The 22,249-nt window shown below is 36.7% G+C and overlaps 1 protein-coding gene across 2 annotated transcripts in view; it reads right to left on the bottom strand.

Moving 5' to 3' along the window:
- The window catches only part of CCDC6 (coiled-coil domain containing 6), a 51,207-nt gene that overhangs the window by 13,241 nt on the left and 15,717 nt on the right, over window positions 1-22,249 (bottom strand). For both annotated transcript variants that reach the window (XR_015805097.1, XM_014882315.2), the window contains exons 2-6: window positions 18,478-18,627; window positions 11,231-11,359; window positions 6,166-6,269; window positions 4,309-4,469; window positions 1,657-1,813 (exon numbers count right to left, since the gene is read on the bottom strand). Coding sequence is in view for 1 of the 2 variants with exons in the window: in XM_014882315.2 (XP_014737801.1) it covers window positions 1,657-1,813; window positions 4,309-4,469; window positions 6,166-6,269; window positions 11,231-11,359; window positions 18,478-18,627 (701 nt within the window). In the remaining variant the exon portion in view is untranslated. The remainder of the gene's footprint in view (window positions 1-1,656; window positions 1,814-4,308; window positions 4,470-6,165; window positions 6,270-11,230; window positions 11,360-18,477; window positions 18,628-22,249) is intronic.

Here is a 22,249-nt window from a genome sequence, read left to right as displayed (position 1 = left end):
CTAAGTCATCCCACTACCTGGCTCAGGTGATGTGGAACAGCAGCACCCCATTAGCATGCATCCTGGTTTCAGGTGTTACCCTGCTACTCCAAAGAATAGGATGAAGGATTAAGACTACTAAAGCTATTGCTGTTCTGGAGAAAGAGGCTTTGGGAGAGCTGTGTCTTTTATGTTCAGGAAAGCATCCTCATCTGCAAGCAATAATTATCATCAGCTAACAGAATGCAACTGAAAGAAATGGACAGCTGATCCATCATCACCATCGTTTTTAGGAAGATGTAAGCTGACAAAAATTGAGATTTTAAAATCATTATTGCACATAGTTCCACAAGTATTTTGTCTTCTCAGGCTAACTACTAATGCCTGCTTTGTCTTTCGCTTTGCTTTCGATTACTTACACTGCAAATACTTGATTTGCAGTTATTCTGTCAGGCCTTTGTAATACCAAAAAAATCAAACTTGATAATTTCTTACAAGTACAGAATAGTTAATCAAATTTTCCTGCATTTTCCTGGTTACCACTACTTACAAGTGGGTGATAAAAAAAATTATTAGGATACTCTACAATTTTAGATTAATATTGGTAATTCTTGTAGATTTAGATTTTGACTGTACTTCCACTGCACTGTAAACAGGGGAAGAAAAGGTAAGCCTATCTAATAAGAAAAAATTCCAACCTCAGAATCTCCTATTTCTAACAATTTCATTTATATAGCATTTGCTACGTCTTAATACCAGATCCTAATGCAATATAGGTCAAGTTGCCTTGGTGTTTCATTAGAATGAACACACTACCTTGAGTTTTAAGGGTACTCCTTACCACAAAATATCTGGTATTTTGTTTCTGGTAAATTACGTATTTTAACAGATATATTAAGGACCCAAGAGGAAACAGAAATCTCTCAGTATCAGAAAAAAAATGCAGCACAGAGTAACTCTTTAATTTATTCTAAAGAACCACCATAAATCTAAAATAATATACAACAATACAACCAAATAATGAGCATTTGATAAGTAGTATGTTTTATTCAAAATGTACTTAAAATCTTCTTCCAGGATGTAACAAGATGATATTTCTATGATGTGAGAAAAGGCACGATATAAACCATGAAAAATTCAAGACTATCTGTAAGGTCGGGGCAAGCAAAACAGCTTGCAATAGAGAAAAAAAACCTAAGGATATTATGATTTGGACATCAAGAACAACCTAACAGTTCTGGAAATGGTTCCTCTCTCAAAGATTTTACACAGTATCCCTTTGTATTTGGCTGAACATATTTTACTTTCTGCAAATGACAAATCAGGCCCAAGTAAAGATGATATCCCTACCTCACGGAATTCCTTGCAGTTAGCAAGTTAGGAGCTAAACAAAGGTGGTGTGACCAAATTATCCTGATTCTCAACTCCACAGCTGTACTTATTTCAATATATATTATCAAACTCCTAAGCAACCTTCAGATATAAATATTTTCCTCATCACTATTAAAACTAATACAGTTTCTGTACAACGATACAATTTCTGGACTATATTGAAATTCGATATGCATATTAAACTCACATACAAGTTACTTCTAAAATTATTCTATAATATTCAAAAAGTACTAAAAATTCTAATAAAGAAGTCCAACACATCTGGATGGCCAAAAAAATACAAACCTTTCATCATCCATTTCTAAGCTGGATTCACTTTCTGACAGTTGTCTGCAGAGAGCTTCCCTGCGTTCCATTTCCCTCTGTAGTTTTCTTTGAAGTCTCAAGTTTTCTTCTCTCATATGTCGCTCTTCTTCTAAGTATTGTGCCATCTTCTCTGAATCTGAAATTCATCGTTTTATTAAAAGTTGATTAAAATTCAATTTTTCAGGCAGCCAAGTATGTTGTGCTTAATTTTACTATAGAAAATGCTCAGGACAGATCACTGAAAATTTTCACCTCTCAGTCATCAGTTCAAAGCCCAATTCAGAACAGTAGCTACTAAAATAAACTATTGCTTGACAACAAGTTTGAAAACAAAATATAAAAAAAACAAACAAAAACCATCACCACAAACCAAAAGTACTTATTAACATAAATTTGAAAAGAAAATTTTATTAAGAAAACATTACTAAAACCATTAAGTAAAAATATTGATTCCTGCTCCATAAAAATAATGTTATTCCACATTTACAAAGATTTTCCTGCAACACACTGAAGAAATTATTTTAAACGTGTACTTTCATTTTGAAGGACGAAGCACACACAAGTTCTGAAACTCCAAACTCAAACTTGTATTAAAATTGCTACTTTATATATATTCTACAACACTCTTTCAATTACACATCTTATCATAGAGACTGTCCAACAGAACATGTACCAATATTAAAACACTAGTATTAAAATGGCATTCAATTTTAATGTTAAAAGCCAACAAGAAGCTTATTCTTTACATCAAAGGGCAATTTGAGTCGTCAGTTTTAAACAAGTTCAGCAAACATCAATTAAATGGTCTGGTATCACAGATTATTTAAAGTGATAAAGTCAAATGAAACGTTACGAAGCTTTGTGACAGATTACTTAAATAAAATTGAATATATGATGAAGACTTATGAGACACATAAGGTGTATTTTGTGAGATTTTGTAACATACGAGCAAGCTTACAGTTAAACCCCTGACATTAAGAAAACACAAAACAATTCACCATGCTTTGTCATCACTCTTTTATGCAGCATCTTTCAAGGTAAAGAATATTCCTGTCTTGGAAACCTGTTCCCAAACTATTAACAACATGTGATTTATCTCTCTTCTGTGGAAATATCACTTTTCAATATAACAGTGTAGCTTCCTGTACACTATTATCATACCAAACCAGTTCCTAGAAGTGTTTCAGAAACATAAAATGTTGTAACAAGTATAAGAATTTCATAAGCAGATTTCATTAAGTACTTAAGAAGAATACTAGAGGTTCTTTAGTGACCATGTATTACAAACACCAATCTGAAAACTGTACTTCAGTTTCATCTTCTGCTTGCAGGCTGGCATATCCACCATTCTTACCAGCTCTGCTATTTGTATTGCAGTTCTGTTTAACCTGTTCACAAAGAGAGAGTCCTTTTAAACCTAGCTCTTATTTTCAATGTGAATTTGACATTAATGCTTTCGATTTTTTACTCTAAATCACAGCAGTTCAAAAACAAACCACTTAAAAACAGAGGATACTTGAAATGAAATTAATTAGGCTGGATTTGCACAGACTACTTTTAATCTAAGGCCTTGCTCTTGTTCTGAACTTTAGTAAGTGAAGGCTGCAGTGCAGAATTTGCAAGTACAAAGATTAGCTGTCCTTATCTTCTTTTAACAGTCACAAATGATTAATGCCACAAACTTGTGCACAAGGTCTCTGCAAAAGAGCACTCTTGATCCATCATCTCTGTCTTGAAGGAAGGCTGCTGCCTCTAGCAAGCTCCTTCTCTAAATGGAGGTTGAAACATTCCAGTTAGCCTGGTTGGCCAGAGGGGAATGATACTGACTGTTCTGCATTTGCCCAATTTTTTCTGGCCATGTGGTGAGGTATCTACTCACCTACCAACTGCAGTCTAATGCTATACTGACTTGGAACCAGGCAGAACTGCCAACTCTCAGACAGGAATTTTAGATTCAGCAGGAAGGAATGAAGGACTGGCAGTGCAAAGTCCAAGGGAAGGTGCCAGCAGCCTCCTGGCAGCTGATCCCATGTGTTCAGTGCACAGCCCCTTCCTGGGAAGGCAGGACAAAATGAAGGTCCCACTGCTGGGCAAGGGGCCCCAGCCCTGCACAGGAACACGAACGTGATGACTTCTACACATCTCCTTTAAGTTTCAAAGCCATCTTACATAGCAAAGGACACAGTAAATTAATGCTGCTATACTGTGCAGCAGCTGCCTCAGGCTGCCACAAGCATTAACAAGTGAAATTCTTATATATAGCTGACCTTTATTTTGCTAGATGCTAATTCTTTTGAGTAATTCTTAATTTGCAACACGTTTTTAAAAATTTGTATGTTGAAATACTGCTAAGTTTCTGGAAAAAAGATAGATACATCTTTTTCTGGCACAAAAGAGTTAAGTATTGTTTTTTCTTTCAGAAATCCTTTTAGTAAACCCAAAGAACACCCTAAACTACAGTATAAAATACATTTTATCAAGCAATAACACTGCAATTATGAAGATGTTGTAATCAAAACCTACCCCATTTTTTCCACTTCTACCTTAAATTCAAACTCAAGAAAGTAGATATAAAAATCTTACAATGCAAAAACTTCAGAAAATTTGAAACAAATTTACTCATTTACTCACGCTGTAACTGTGCAGCTCTCAGTTGTTTCTTTAACCTCTCCACTTCATTCTTCAAAAACCTGATATGTCTCATCATATTTTCTGGAGAGTCTATCTCCATTGATATGTCTCTGGGTGATGGTGGAGCAGACACCGGCTGGTCTAATTTCTCCTGCAAAATTCTGTATGAAAAATAGTGTAAGCTTTACCTTCCATTCTCATGAAAACCTCTTGTACCCCCAGAAAGCCATTGCAAGGACAGATATGTAGGGTTTATTTTAACTATGGTTTCAGGGGAGATAAATTAGGAAGGAGTTATAAGGTTTAGTTTCTAACTCAAAATAAAAAAGGCAAAATTTGTTGTCCTAGTACAGAAGACTTTTCTAACATATTCAGACCTTGACATTCCAAAATATTACAACAGGAAAAACAAATTTTAGACTGTAAATAGTTACCTCAGTTTTGTCCTCAAATGCAACTCACTACACAATGTTTTTGCTAAGAAAACTCATTTAATCTCTTATAAGTTTTTATATTTATGTTCTTGGAGAAAAGACATATAGTAAAGATTAATGATGAGTAAATTATGTCTATCTTGAAACACAGGCTTTTCTGCATTTCACCACTATCAAAAGAATAGTGACATTTTCACAGCTATTTTCTGAAGGACAGTAAAATAGACTCCCTTTTTTTTTTTAATTTCCAAACAGTAAAGTATTAAGGTGTTCCATATAATCAAGATTTCAAACACTTCAGATAATTGATGGCAAACTGAGGAGTAATTAACTTCTGTTATGAAATAAGCACATAGTAGATATTAAAGATTCTAAATTATGATTTTTGGAAGTAACATAAGAGTATTTTCCACCCTGAAAGCATGAAACTTTAGAAGGAACATGTTGATAGGCCAGATCCAACTCTGCCCTGAAGAGCAGGGACAGCACTATGCAAAGTACAACCTTTTGCAGGTGCAGTATTCACACACACCACACAAAGTACTAAAGCACGTCTGACTCCAGCAAAGCTCCTCGCAGAGAGGGGCACAGTCTGAGATAAATCAAACCAGAAATTGTTTGCCGTAAAAAAGGCTTTAAATCCAAGATGCACAAAAATTCTACCAAAGGCTCATCCTGCTATGGATTTACCACTGCTGAGTATCACATGCAGCTCTTCAGAGCACCTTGCACACAGCAGGGCTCTGTAAAATAAAACTACAAAACCTGCAGTTCATTCAGGCTCAGGTGTTTTCTGATGTCCCAGCCAAGATTCAGAAGGTCACATTAATGCAACAATAAACACATAAAAATAAGGTATTAATAATCATTATTAATTATTCTCTCCTACTTCCTCTCCAAACTAAGTTCTTGTTATTATAACGTTTAAGAGATGGTTGTTTCTATACATACTTTTAATTTTAGCTGTTTCAATAATATAAAGAATCACTATCTTAACTTCCACTAAAGAAGCATTGGAAAGTCTCAATGACATGACTGCACATCACTGAGAAAAAGCTGAAGTTTTCTTTAAGCAGACAGGAAAAAAACTCCCAAGAGCTTCTCATATAACAAACACAGTAAAATATCATTAATTTAAAGCTGACTACAAACCAGAAGCTTTAAAAAGAGACTATGAGCAGTTGAAAAAATTCATTAAATTCCTTCAAACTTTCCTAGGTAATTTCTTACAGTGGTTAGTTGTATCTACTTTAAGCAATCAATGATGCGGCATTATGCAAACAAGGAACTTTACAACTGCTTCATCTTCCAGGTTTTCAGAGATTAGACAAGTCTTGTAGGACAGAAATGAGTATATTTAATCCAGAACACGATGTATTAAAAACCCCTCCCATAGTAACAAGTGCACTGTAACAAGACAAACCGTTTTTCTGCTTCAAGCTTATCCATCCTCTTCCAGAGACGATTCACTAGTGCTTCTTGTTCCTGTTCCAAAGTATTTTCAAGGTCAATCTTCTCACGTCTTAGCTGGAGAGGAAAAACAGTTAATGAAAATGAAGGGCATATATTTTTTGCAAAGAACTGTCATTAGGAAAGCTCCAACAACTCCATTTTACATAATGCTTTACAGGGGCAAGGAGAAGGGGAAGAAGAGACAGAATTCATGTACAATGCACTGGAAAAATCAGAGATGCAGTAGTTGCACAGTTGTTACCTCCTTAACACAAAGACTTCCCTGAGAACTTGTCTCTGGCCAATAAGCAGGAGCATGAACCCTGGACATGCAGGCACTGATGAGACTGCAAACCTATTTAAAGACATCTCCTATTCCATGAATCTATGAAATTCTAACTGAATTTACTGTTCATTACAGCAATGTTTATTCTTTTGAAAAGTTTTAGATGTTTTTAGTGGAAGAATCACAGTTAAGTAATCCAGAAATGGAAGAAAAACTTGTCTTGTGTGTCTAATGTTAAATAAAGGACATAACAAAAATAGTAAAGAAAAGGCTATGTGAAATGCCTTAAGTGTTACTATATCAATCCTTACTAGAAAAACAAATGTAATTCTATTTTAGCAAAGGCTTTATAAAATTAAAAACTTGACATTAATCATGTACACTTACTGCGTGAACAAGCATTCTTGATTCTACTACAAGTTAATAAAAGAGAAAAGGTAGAACCTTCTACTCTAACACTAACAAAGGAAGATATAATGTAGACCCACACATGGAGAAACCTATCATTAGTGTTTAATAGTAGAAATACAATGCAAGTATTATTAAGATAGGAGAATATTAAGAGGCACAGCTGATCTTACTCTGTAGCAATATAGCTGAACTAAGAAAATTATCAATAATGAAATATTTGGGAACAGATCAACACCTCTGCAGGTGGAAAATAACATGGAAACATTTTTCCAAGCTAAGCCTTAGTTAACACCACTTTTCTGCCAGGCAAATAATCTCACATTAGAAAATGGAAAGACTGAAAACAGAATTAAGTGATTTCCATTTATTTTATCACTGGCTGAAGGGCTATGGAGCATCTAAATCTGTAAACTATTACTGCTGACCACTAAATTAATGCTGAGAAACCCAAACAAAATATAAACTTACACACTTTAGGTACCAGTGCAAGTTTAATGAATGTACAACTTTCTCCTTTAAAGGGTAGAGGAATTAGTTACTGTAAGCAGAAACAGATGTTGGTGAGTAATAAGGAACATACTTAGAAAGACAAACACTGTCTAGCAAATCTGTCCATGTTTGAGTTTCCAGATGTACATTAACAGCTCAGGGAACCTACATCTCTAAAAGAGAAGTCAGAAGCAACATGCTTCAGCTTCCCCAAGAGAATGAGAATTTGGATCCTGATCAACTTTGTTCCCCACACAGCTGGAAATAGAGTGGTAGGAAAGCAAAGGTCTCAGCCCCAGGAGCACAGAACACTCTGTCTCAGGGCCACTCAGCCAGTCTGGCCAATGTTTGCAGCTGGGAACACCCAGAGGGAAGAAACTTCAGAAGATGTCCTGGGAATCTGCACACTGTGCTTCTACATTACCAAAATCCAGATCTCCATTACACTGCACATCTATCTAGACAATCACATGATGAAAAAAGTGTGAATGCAGGTATGACCTCTGCAGCAATGGTTTTTGCATCATTTCAATGCAGGATGGATTAGACTCACCTACTTTTAGTCTTTTTAGCAACAAACAAACCCACAAGAACGTAAAGGTGAAAAGAAATCCATATCTTTTAATGGTAGGAAGAACACATTTGAATCTAAAGACAGAGTAAATTATTTATAAGCCTGGATTTGAAAAATCTTAGATTACATTTAGTATTATAACAACTATCACCAAGGCACTGGAGTCCATTAATTATAAATGTGCTTGTAGGTGAGCATGCACAATTGGCAAACCATCAGCAACGATATAGAAATAATCCTTGCATTGTGCCCTGAAGCTGCTCTGACAAAACACCAAAGAATCCAGGTGAAACAGATCTAGAACTCCACATTTCCAGCAATATGAAAACATACTGGAAACAAAGATCTTCCTTTCCTGGTCATGAGTGTTGTGCCAGTGAGTTTCTTCCAGTGTCAGGATTTCAAAGCTTGGAGGAAGAGCACCTTGAATGACACCTACAGCAGAAGCAACTGCAGCATCCTATTCAGAGCTGCAAATTCAAAGAATTGGTGTACTTGGCTTGGCACTTGACAGTTTCAGATGTACTTTGAAATGTACTCCAGTCAATGAATTTTTTAGAAATGTGTTAGTATTCTGAAACAAAATAAGCAGGAGGGGATTATGCTCAGGACTCAGCCAGCAGCTCTGTCAATACTAGTGTCACTCGACAGGGGTTCAGAGTCACGTTCCAATCAAACATCACTTAATTTTGACCACTAAAACGAGGAAACAAGGAAGCACTGCTTGCTTTTCAGGCCTCAACCTTCCCTTTAGAGTAAAATTCCTTTTAACCTTCCTCATCACCCACTTGTGTTTCTTCTTTCTCACACATGCACTTACTTTACTTCAAAATGCAGCTAAAATATCCACTCTATGAGTATTCTTGTATTATTGCTTTGTCAACTGTCTTGCCAACTTATTAACAAGCACAACCGTTCTCTCCTGAAATTAATGTCTTCCATATCAAAGTTGAATATGCTCATCTCTGCCTATGCCCACTATCCCAAAATTTACTTCTCTGCTTCTCATCCCAACCTCGCCCTTTGTAGCTTTAATTATTTGCTGCTTTCCAAGAAAGTCTCTCAAAGATTTTACCATCTCATATTCTTCTCCTTTCAAAGCAGACATAGGAGATTATTATTAGCATTTTAGTTATTTCTCATCTCCTAACTGCATCATTCTAGTTCATTCATTCACTACACTGTATGAAATAGAAAAGCAATTGAAAACAGTAACAGCAAGACTACACACACTTGGCCTCTGTAGAGCAATCCTGACAGCTATTTATTTCCTATCAAACCACTGAACTGTAACACAGAACATTATTGCTTGTTTTAACTGAACCATTCAGTTAATGAAATAGTCACATGCTGTAAATTTCTTCACCATTTGCCTTCAGAGAAGAATGCTCTGCTGACTTCAAGCTGACTTCAAAAAATTATTTCAGATCACATTTGAACCCTAAGATCCAATTTAATCTTTATTAAGGAATAATATTCTATGCAACCACAAATCAGCTACCTACTGACTACCTGTGGTATAAGCAGTTCAGATGAAAAAAACAAAGCAGAAAGAAAGAACACAAAGCATAGATAATTCACGTTCTCTATTTTAAAAACAACATTTTAATGAACATATGCTGTAATTAACTGCTGACTGACAGATTTCAATGCAGCCCAGCTCAAAGCATTGCTGTAGTTCTCCTTCCAAGCCCTGTTTAACAGGTGTTCTGAAGTTGTGTTGCAGATCATGGCAATCCCTCTTCCTTAATTCCCTCTGTGTGCAATAGAGGCAACATGACTCTCCCCACAACTTTGGATTGCTTCTTGCTAGGTACAGCACATGCCCCAAGGCTGCTGCTTCAGCTGGTTAATTAGCACAATCAGCACTTTTCATTTGTGTAAGGAAAGAAAGTATGCTGAAGCTCTAAGTAACCTGACATTTACTCTACCTTACTGTGAGAGAAAACAAAGGCATACGGTGAATTACACATAAATTCGCACGGAATTTCTAATCAAGACTGACAGGCGAATTTTAACGTCCTCACAAACAAAGTTTTCAAAGCCAGATACTAAAGGCCTTTGTGCAGCTTTGCTTTTTGAACAGTGTATCATTGACATTTAGATGTAGCAACAAGTTTCAAATTTTACGATTTCACAAGTCTGTCTGCCCAGAACAAAAATAATAGCATGAAGATTTCAGCCGTGGCTCATGCTAACATTTCAAAGACAACAACAGCTCAGTATGTTAAACTTACTTTGCATTTTGATTAAGTAGCAGCCACCGCCACCTTGTGGCTAAGAGAGTTATTTCAACCTCATGCTAATTTCCATGCTGGGTAAGGATTTGTTGGCAACTACATACCTTTTAATTTTTCAGTTTGTTCCATAGGTGTCTCCATATAGAACATTACCATGAGAATCAAAAGAATTCACTTGATCATTTAGATAGCCATTAATTAATTTATCCATGTCAACAGAAAAAGGATCATACAAAATTGGTAACAATTCAGACTACCAGCAACAAAAAAGCTCCATGACAGAAGAAATCACAGAGATAACACACTATTACACCACCTGAATTATTGGACTTGCAAATGCCAGAAAATCTGGAGTCCTTTAACAAGCCTACAGGTTTCATCAGTTTGCCTTTTAAGTCAAAAGGTCTCCTACTGACAACACCGAGATGCCTTGATGCAGAGGCCTAAAATCAGACATAAGAGCACTCCCAATATCTAAACATCCCGTTGAAACACAGCCAAACAAGTGGTGTTTTATCTCTGCAATCTTCATGACTGTCTAGGGAGAAAGGGAGCTGGATGTAGTCAAACTTCAAGGTTTCTGAAGAATACATACAGCTGACAACTCAGTTCCAGGGCTGTGCTATCCAAGCTGCCACCAAAAGGTGACCTAGAGCACACAAACATCATTTACTACTGTGCTTAACACTATCAGAAAGTGACAGTCTTTTCTCACCAGCAGCATGAGTGGAAAGCTGATGAACAGCAACAAGCAGCATTATTTACAAAAAAGCTGCATTTGCAAAAGTCACTTGCAAAAGCATGTCATGCTGTCCAGCAGACATGAAAGCCCTCAGAAAGGCTACTAACAGATGTAATGGCCATGAAAAAAAACTAATCCAAGTTTCTCATAATAAATTATGTTACTTTTCTATTGCTTTTCTATATTCTCAATACTTCCCAGTTTCTTACATATTTAAAACATTAAGTCAAATCTAAGACAAAAGAAGGACTTATTTTTTTTCTCAGTCATATAATGGTGCAATGAAAGAGTTACCTGCTCCAGGGTGAGCTGCTTCGAAATTGTATCATTTTCCAGTTTTTTAATCTTCTTCATCAGTTTGTTCACTTGAAATTCCTGTTCCTGTTCTAAATGCTGCTCCAGTTCAGCTTTCTCATGTTGCAGCTAAAAATTTAGGAGACATGTAATATTTTAAACAAACAAAAGCATGAACTTAGGCACCTTTCATACATTTATTTACACATTTATTCCTCCTGCATGTTAAATTCTCTGCTGATGCTTCTCAAAAAACTTCAAAATGCACAACCCACCCAACAGCCCTTCAAAAAGGAGCATTTTAAAATGTGCTGCATATTTGCAAAGCAGAGAAAAGTACATTTCCAACTAGTGAATACAGTCAAATCAAAATAGGTTATTTTCTATACTATATATAATGCATTATAGACATTTCCAAAATAAAAAAAATCTATCATAATGTTCACAAAAGCATTAATTTTAACTAAATGCATAATCAAAAGAGCACCCAAAGCACAAAATGCAGGTCTTAGCACTTCCCTCTCCAGGCAGCTAAAAGCTGAAAACCATGACGGAAGTCATACTAATGAAATTGCTGTGCAATGAGTTTGCAAACAACAAAAAATTTTCTAATTTATTTTCTGAGCTATCAAAATCATACTGTCTTGATAATATAAAAACACTGATTGTTTCAAATCAATGTTATACATTTTCTTAACACCAAAGGGATTTTTTTTTCATTTAATATGTCCAATGGAAAAGAAAAAATTTAACTCTCAAGGCTCTCAAGCAGATGGAAACAAAAAACCCCCCGCAGTTTAACATCAAGTATGGCATGGAGTAGAGCCCCTCTGAGTCAGGGATCTAAGTCTTCCTGTGGATAAAACAGTGTGACTGGCACCCTGGTACAAACACGTGAACCTGATTCAGGGAAAAGCAAATGTCACCAACAGATAACGGTGTAATTAGGTTGTGTTCTGACCATCGACTGAAAGTTGCAAGCACCTTTTCTCATCTGCTTATTTTTTCTATCCCAGTTCTAGCTAGCACATAATACTCTGTAAGATCACAGTGTTAAAATGTGTGAGGAAAACCTGAGGAAATGGAGGGACACCTCGCAGTCACAGACACAAACCAAGGTTGCTCAATAGTCACAGTGAAGTAATAGACTTTGATGCTGAAACAAGCTAAAATTGCTCATTTGTTAATTCAGCGGGTTTAGCTCCTCTTTAGATATAAAATGGTCTGTGAAGTGCAGCCTGGCAGAGAGATCAAGGCAAAAGGCTCATGGAGGAATAGCACCAGGCAGACAACAATTACTTGACAATATACATACAGGAAAAGTTTGGGGTTTGTGTTTTCAGGGCTTGTCAATGTTGAGATTTGATTTTTCACAATTTAAAACAAATACCAGAATAGCAAACTCTGAGAATAGAAAATTCTGGCTTCATTTTACAAAGAGGGAGAAAAATATTACTAACACCCCCAAAATTTATGAGTGGTGCCTGTCACTCATATAGGGTAAAATAGTTTTTCCCTTTGATTTCCTTTGATCACAAAAACAAACCAAAACAATCCAGTTATTGATGAAACCTTAATGCTGAAGAATAGAATTGATAACAATGAGAAAATATCCTCTGGCCCCATACAAGTGGATAGTGTTTATTTGACTTAATAAAGTAAAAGTTTCCAATCATTTTTAATTATATGCAATTACAGCAATGATGGTCTACAGATACACCTACCAGCTAAAGAGAAGGAAAAATGTGTTATAAAGTGTCACCTTGATGCCAATGTCTAAAAGACCTTGAATTGCATATGAAAACTGAAGGAGAATTTTAAGCTACATAAGATTAGAAATGGGTTTGGTGCAAGAGAGACAGTGACTAGTTTGAAGTGAGAATGGGGCTATCAAATACAAAGCTTAGCAGCAGGAGTCTGTGCCTCAGCTCACTTAAGTCCTAAACAACTACAGCAATACTCTCTCTCTGCAGAAACAAGTGTCCTCATACAATGCAGGATCACATTTACCTTCCTTCCTTACTGTACTGGCTTACTTCTGAGATAGAGGGAAGTGTTTTTATGAAGTAATGGAGCCAATGGAAGAAGTTCCCCCTTAGAAAACGTACTCTGATTTATCCCTCAGACTATGACCTTGTACAGTCTATTTTTAGACATTCCAGGCCCTCAAAAGCTGTCTGCTTCTTCCTTCACTGCATCCTGAAAGTCCTATTTATTAACAATTTTATATCAGCAGTTTGCCTCCTCTTTATGTCCAGATATTCATCAAATAATTGAATAATTGATAAGCTGGCTCTGTTTATTCCGCACAATCCCATTAGCATCTTTGAGCTGATGCATGGTATTTTCGAGAGCAGGAAGGCTAATAGCTTATGTTTACAGACTTACAATTTTTTAGGAATTGTCAAGAATCAGACTTACATAAGAAACATTTCTGTACAGACATCCAATTACTTCACTTGCCTGACTACACATGCTATTATCTTGGTATGTTGTAACACCTTACTTTCAAGGACAGCCACTTAGACGAATTCGCATCTCCAAAAATGCAAGGGTGTTGAAAAAAATCTGAATTTGATTTTGAAAGAACTGTGAAAAATTTAAAGTAACTGACTCTGTAAGATTAAATAATATTAAAAATAAATTCTTCTTTGGAGCAGCCTTGTCTCACAAATGATAAATTTTCAAGATTTACTACTTTCAGCTTCAAAACAGTAACTCAACATGTCCACGTCCACAACTGCAAGAACAGAGCCTGCATCAAAACGCTTCTCATGATATTCTGCAAAATACTGCTACCATTCTATAATGACTAAGGATTGAGGATGCCATATAAAAAAATTTTTCCAAGCTTTCCACAGACTTCATCAGGTAAGCAAAACCAGAATTACATGAAGTACACAGGAAACTATAGTAAATGTATATAAGGCTTACAACAACTTTATCAGGATGCATGTGATAAAAGTCTTTTGTTTATTGTAAGATCTCTATTGAGATGCATGTGCTCCTTCATACCTGCAACACTCAACCTAGAACGCAACACTCAATCTAGAAAATTAATAATTATGTGAAACAAAAGGAAATCTACGTTAAAAAATTGTACATTCATTCATTTGGTTTGCAGAGTCAGTGCAAGTTACAGTTATAAAAAGATATTATTAAGCAATGGCATGGCACCAGAAAGACAGTATTATTCCAGTGGAAACACCTTCTTTCACATGCTACCATGTCTGTTTAGACTCAGTCTGGCATATAGTAAAAGGTTTCAAAATTGATTTCTTCTGATATTGCAAACCTGATGTCAGCCTATGTTTTACAACAGTAACGCACACGATGCTGAACTGGGGGATTCTTGCTGGCTGTTAGGAGGAGCGCTGCAGCTCTGGCAGGCAGCTCCCACATTTAAAATGTTTTAACATTTGGGGAGCTCATTCCAGAGGCCAGGTTGAATGAGAGGCATAAGCCCCTATAATTGTGAGAAACAAAGGTCTGACAAAGCAACAAGCACACAGGCACTGTGAAAAAAGTCTCTCTGCTAGATACCTTTCAACAGAGTAATATGGCAGTAACTTTGAAACAGGCACAGAGTTATAAATACTTGAAAAATTGAGAGAGTGCAAATCATACTAAGTTTAGCAGAAGTACCTCTCCTCAGTTCCAAAATGCAAAGTTTTAGACAAAACAACAGATTCATATTCAATTTTTTCCCTTACTCATCCAAAAGGCAGGAAGCCATTTGATGTACAATGTCTGACAGCACGAATGCTGTAAATTTAGTTCTAGGTCAGACCAACATTGCCTGGCAAACCCAAAGATTAAGAGTTAAATCTCAAAGAGCAGTGGAGCAACCAACTGGAGACTACTGTATTCCTGGTTAAGTCATTATCCAAAGACTGCACCTAATTCAGCTAGAATTCCCTGCAGAGTAAAGATGCCAGAAATGGGAGTGGGCATTTATGAGTTCATTATTCTCCTAATAAAGACAGAATTGCTACACTCTAGCAAGTAATGGTAACTATTGGCACTCACAAATCTCAGGAAATTTTAAAAAAAGGAAATTATCTTACCTTCCTTATCTAAAAAACATTAGCCAGGAATGTAGTCCTACATCTGTATAATGGGAAGACTATCCAATTACAGAAAAGATAGTGTAATAAACTCTAAACTGACCATGTAATGTGTACCAATAATGCTCTCTTTTCTAAAAAATGAGTGAGTTTGTAATATCAGGAATTTCTCTTCTCCAATTTTTAATCTGTAGGTTTACATGGATATAATTTCCAGGATTCATCACTGAAGAATCAAAACCTTCAGAAAACAGATAAACTTTCAGAAAACAAAAACCACCAGGTACTATTTTCAGTTTTTTGCTGCTTAAAAAAACTGCTTGCAACTCATCAGTATTCTAGTGTCAATTTACTAAGTCCATGTTCTCTGAAGAGATGAAAAATTACTTTCGTGGGAACATATGTTAATATATAAATGTTCCCTAATTCTACAGGTAAGCTCTTTAGTGGAAGGGACCATTTCTTCTGTATCATTTATAAGCTGCCAACCACATTACTTAGGAGAATATATCAATATTCCAGTTTTGTATTTCACAGCAATTTTATCACATCAAAGACATAATCAAGCCATGAAATGAGATCTGCATTCAGCATACACACAAACAGAAAAAATAGTTTTAATATTAAACTGTTTGCTTTAAAACAAGTCCTCCACCTGCACTGCAAGTCTTGAGCCACTGTAAAGGTATGAAAAGTAATCTAGAAGTATAGAAAACAGAACCTGCTGACCAGTGTAAGGGAAGGGATAATAACATTTGAAGCATATGCCATAAACAGAAACACCATTGGTGCCTATGCACAAGCCACAAAAGTTTCAGCTGTGGCTTTGTGGAGGAGCATTGATATAATCCTTATCTCCTCTGTGCACTGAAGTTTTCAGGTGAACCTCTAAGCAAGAAATTCCATGCCACTCACTCTTCACAAAGGCAAACAACCAACACCACCACCAGGATGTTGACAGCTGTTCTCTTTTTCAAGTTACCTGGGTTACTAGTCAGAGAGGACAAACTCACAATTTACTTTCAAAAATTGCTACCTAATGGTGCTAAGAGAAATTACACAGCTTCAGGACGAACAATCTGGAACACAGGTGCATTTATGAATTGCCATATTTTAAAATCTTCTGCTTGACATAACCATGTTTATCCAAGGCTAAATGAGGCTAATAGCAAGGCCACATGGAATGAAATCTAAGGCTGCAGGTGGTGGTCAGAATTTTACCTCCAAACTCTTGTAGTTATGGCTATGAAGCTTTTTCTTTCAGCAGAAGCCTGCAGCTTGCCTGCTGAAAGCTGGATAACATTTATGGGATGATGTTGAATCCACAACTGAGGATTTTCTCCAGATGCTGTATTAAAGATGAGAACAACTCCAGGTTTATGTCTGCATTCTGTTTCAGATTCCTCTCTGCATCTTTCTCTCACCAATGAGAATGAAGTTGCACCAATTAACGGTTTCCAACAGACAAACAGCACAACATCCCTGCATTTTTTTCATACATAACAACTAGCCAAGCACCCCCTTGGCTATTTTGAGAACAGTAGAGTGTTACCTTTTTCTTTAATTTGGGGCAACAGTCAAAGGATAATTTCTGAAAGTCCATAGCAAAGAACAATAAAAATAATTTTACTTTTTGCTTAACAAGAAGTTTATATTTCTCTTTGCAATGTGTGAACCCAATCTGTAAAATTTTAGCAACTTAAGAATGCTAAAGATAGTTCAAAAAAACCTGTTAAACAATCTCTTGAATTCTAGGGAGGCCAGGCATATTTTAAGTAATTACTTGATACAACAATTTACTTGCTGCAGAACTTTGTGGCACAAACCTGTGTGCAAGGTCATTATATGATTTCAAAACCCTTCAAACAAATCAGGTAATCCATGTTTTTACTTTTAAAGTAAATTTTAGTTTCCCCTTTATAACGTATAGTACAGTCCCATGTAACCTGCTTCTGTAACAGATTTCTACATCTCCCTTTCAATTAAACAACACTGTTCAAAGCACCATTTCTCCCTTCACTGCAAGAGACTTCAGTGGAAAGCTTTTTCTACAGTGATATCAACATCTTACTTCAATTAGAAAAGAACAGTTGATACTCGTATTCTACCGCCATCTGCTTCTCTGTTTTTAATGAAAATGTATGGCTTAGAAACCAAACATGTCTCTTACTCAGAAAAGTTCTTGTCAGTCCTCAAGAACTGCAAGGGGAAATAGTAATAGAAAGTAAGGGATATTTTATCTTGTTACTGAGTTTCCTGTGTGATAACAGGCACCAAAGAGACAAAGTGAGAGAAGGCCCAGTTTTCAGTAACAAAAGCGCCAGATGGGATTAGCTCTAGTGGTGTTTCCAAACACTATTTCCTAACTGCAGGGCGAAACATGCCTTCAGTCTCCAGCTGCAGAACACAGCAATACTTACAACATACAAATTAGCTTCTTTTAAAGTGCTTCGTTTTTCATGACAAAGCTTAGAACTAATGGCATGAAAAAAGGCAGATCACATTAAACACTCCCCTAACTTAGTACCCTGTCTCCTACAGGAGCCAAAAGCAGGTATTTAGGCAAGACTGTGAGAACAGAACAACCATGTAGAACACTTTCAACAAATACTTAACCACTTTCTAAAAATCAGTAACTTGGGTAATGGACAGAAGTTTCTCTGCCACAAATAGTCCCAGCCTCTTCAACTTTTTACTTTTACCATCTAACTGATGTGTTTTACTTCAACAGAAATGACGGTTTGTTACAAGTATGGACAAACTTACAGAAAAAGTTTCCTTTGAGCATCACTGCATATTCTTGTATATAAAGTTTAATATTTCAAGATGCGTGTTAATTATCAAACACTCCAGAAAAGAAAGCATGTTTCACTAACATTTTTAATTAATCAATAACACTTGTCTGGAAGACAGTTGATATTTACGGCAAGCTACCCCCATTTTTTGCATCAGTATACAAACTTTCAGGTTCTCAAAGCTGAGTTCACAGATGCAAACTTTAAAGCAACATGTAAAAAAAAAAAAAAAAAAGTCACTCACTACGCTTCTTGTACTTTGCTTTTATCAAGTGTCAGTTTTCCAACCTGACCACTTCCCTCAGAGTTCAGTCACCGAACACTACAGTTCAGTCACCAGTCAGTCCTGAGGCTTGGGAGAAACATCAGTAAGGGCACCAATTACCTGCATCAGTTTTCTTGAGAGCTCGTTAGTGAGAAATTCCTCTTCCTTTTCATAGTTTACTGCAAGTGTTTCTTTTTCTTTCTGCAGAGCTTGAATCTTCTTAAATAGAGTATTACTGATGAATTCCTCTTCTTGCTCTGCCCTTGCTTGCTGTGAAACAAAGACATAGTTTTGAGAAAAAATGAGCAAGTTTCCTGTCAAAAAACCTGCAATTATTCCATTCCCCTTTAAATGCCTATCATCCTGGAGGCCTGCAGGCTGGACCTAAGTGCTGTTACCGACCCCTTTTATAACATTATAGCACCTCTTTTATTTTTTCAAACTTTTAACTTGAGAAGCTGCACTGGGGCTTTAAAGTAGCCTCCTTCCAACCAAATGCACAAACTCCCCAACCTTACAAATTTTGTAAAAGCATTACAGATTCAGACACCTATTTTTACCTACTCTATGCCTGAAACGGAATTCCTGTCTAAACGTTCTCCATTACGAGCTAAAGCACAGCTCAGACTGCTGCATGCACCACTGTGCCTCCTTTTCAGATCCATTAGACTGAGCTCTGCTTTCCAGGAGTCGTCCTCTTCTTTCACCCCAGTATGAGGAGCTGCAGGCAATAGAGCTTCTTTCACAAGAATTCCTACCACACCACCAGGAAAACAGGTATGGTACTCCTCACAACTGCTACTCCACTACATACAACAGCAACTCACAAAAATGCCATGGGGTAGCTTTACACAAGCTACACTGGAAATCTTCCCTATGCAGAATTACTAGAGGTGATAATTTCCATTTCAGCTTACTGCTAGCACCCTGCACAGCTCCACAGAAAACCAGCCTGGGACACTGCTCTCTTGCATTCCCTACAGTTCAGATGTCTGTATGTTTTTTAAGCATAAAGTTGATAAATGGAACATAAAAGTGATCTTCTGAAAGCCTGCTTTGAAAGACCATGAAGGATATTTCATATGGGCAAATGATCACAGCTACAAATTGGTAGAGTCAACTCTTAATGTCACAGTTCAAAGCCTAGAACTGAATGACAGAAATACTGCATTTAACCAATGAGGCAAGATAGTGTTAGGAGCAGTTTTATTCCCTGCAATAAAATCCATGACTTGAACTGCACATATGTGATTGGCCCTGATTCTAATAAAATTACACCAGCTTATAGCTTATACAAATATTCTGCAAACTTTATTTCAGTAAACTTAGAGGAAAATTTAAGAACTGAAAGCTTACTTTCCATAATCTTCTGCCCAAAATATGCCAAAATAACAATCTCTTTATGCTTCTTGTAAACTGGAAAATGCTTGAAAGATTTAATTACACCAGTGATCTTTTAACTGGAATGATGCATTCCCTAGTGGTCCAAGAGCCAATTACTTAGACACCTTCAATGTCTGGGAGAAAAATTAATTAAAGAACATAACTGTCTTTCATTTTGGTGAAACAATAGAACAATTATAAATTTTCCTCATAGTATCACCAGTATCATAAAATCTAAAGCAGTAGTATGGAAACTTCTCAGTTGAGTCCTCCTTCCATCTTCACATCTTTGTTTTCTTCTGCCTTGTTCCATATCTACTGCTTTCTTTTCATGGCCCTTTCCTACTATTTATCTGCCACCAGCTCCCTTCTCCCTGTCACCACCAGAGCTGGGAAAAACCCAACATGAAAAAAACAAAAAAAAAAGAAAGAAAATAAAATAAAAAGCTAGGTCAGGCAGTTTGCTGGTTTAGCAGCTTAGGTCCTGCACAACACTTCCTCTAATGTATTTGTATCTCCATAGCAGAGAACAGCTACTCCAGCATGTTCAGCAGGGGTATTATACCTGTCACATCAAGAAAATAGAGAGTTGTCCAAGAGGTCTGAAGAAATGCTACATTGTCAGCTCACATCTCAACGGATTAAAATTCCTAAAATCTAACTGATCTGAACAACATCATCTATCAGCTTCTAAACGTGGCCTTACCTAGAGCTACTAACCATCTTATGTCTTCAGAGACGTTCCAGAACAGAGTAAACAAGTCAAATTGCAAGGGCTCATTGTGCTCAAATCATTAAAATTCATGCATACTGTTCCAAAAAATCAACTCCTCCACTGCCTTCACTACATAGGATTTCTGCTTGTGTCTGTTTTTCAGTGGTTCAGACAATTGAAGACAGTAACACAGATCAAGCTTACCTAAAATTAAATCAGAAAACACTTGGTTCTGAAAAACAAAAGAATGAGGGTGTTTCTGCTTTGATTTCTATTCATCTGTAACTTGCACAGATTTGTTCTGCTCATGCTTTGCACTAGTCAAAAGCTCTAAAATCACGTTATTATAGCACCGAGCCTGCACAACACTGTTTGCCAGATCCTGGTGTCACATTAATGATGGTGCTCAGGCCAACAGGAGTTCAGGCTGCCAAGATCCCTGTCCCGGCCAATGCCTCTCCTTTGTGCCCACACAGGAGCTCATGAGGCCAGGCAGCAGGCCAGCACAGGCTGAGGAGACACCCAGAAATGAAGCCTTTCCCTTCCTCCTCCCATTTTCCTTTCCTGCATCTGCTTCCCCAGCTGGCGTGCCACACAAGCAGCGTGCTGGCACGCAGGAACAGGAGTGAGCAGCTCCAGTTCGTACCTGTTCAAGAACTGCCCACAGCATGCAGGACCCCAGTCAGCACACAGGTGGCCACAGGAAAGGATGGGCAGGATTAAATCTTCCTCCCTTACACAAAGAATACATTTCTCAACTGAACAGCAGCAACCCTACACATCTACATACAAACCAAGTCCCAGATATCCACACAGTACACTGAATATCATGAATGTCCATTTAACTACCCAAGGGTCAGCACTTTTAACACAAACACTTTAGCTGAAAAGCATCAGACGGTTATTTAGACTAGGTAAAAAGCACATAATTCATTACCATATTTCTTCTTATTGAAGAAACAATTTATTCAATATTTCATATTGAAACTTGCTCTTTATCCTGTTACTCATTAATTGGTGATAGTTAAATTATCTCAAGTAATAGGATGTTTACCTTAATATCGCCTAAAATCTTGCAATCTGTTATTCATTTAGCCAATAATCAAACTGATTTTTCCAGATATGAATACACTGTTTTTCCAAAGGGATAACTTGTTTTTCTATTAGGTATCTGTATTTGAAAAGAGGCTTGATACCATCAGCAAAAAAAAAGAGAAACAGAATACAGAAATCAGAAACGTTAGGTCTTCCACAAGGGTATAGAGCTCTTGGTTTTCCTCTATTATCCATATCACACTCAACATGCAAAAATACTAACAGCCATTTACTCTCTTCTGTGAACCATACTACAAAATAAATCGCTGAGTGATACAAAAATGATAACACCTGATCAGTCAATCTCTGGAAACCTGAAACAAGCAATCAATCTACTTTCACCAGAGATTTTCTGCATAACAACAGAGATATCCACCTGTCTCCCATGTCTCAAAACTCCATGCACAGCTAACTTGGAGCATTCCATGGATGCATCCACTAAGGAAAATCTCTAATTATTGTGGCCAAGACCATAAATACAAGGGCTATCATGTTAGTTCACAGGAAATCAAGAATAAAGAGTGAGATAAAAAGCACCTCATGCATAAAAACCTCTTACATTTCTGAGAAAGAAAAATCCTATTATTTTTATTGCAGAAGCTTGTGAAACCCTGATCACTAGTACAGCTGATGAAGTATAAAAATCTGTCCTTGTGAGCTTAAATTCCAAGTAATTTTAAAAGAACTAAGAAACATATT

The sequence above is a fragment of the Sturnus vulgaris genome, chromosome 8 (assembly GCF_052056855.1).
Source record: "Sturnus vulgaris isolate bStuVul1 chromosome 8, bStuVul1.hap1, whole genome shotgun sequence".
NCBI lineage: Eukaryota > Metazoa > Chordata > Aves > Passeriformes > Sturnidae > Sturnus > Sturnus vulgaris.
The sequence above is the reverse complement of the archived record's forward strand: the minus strand, read 5'-3'. Positions and strand labels throughout refer to the sequence as shown.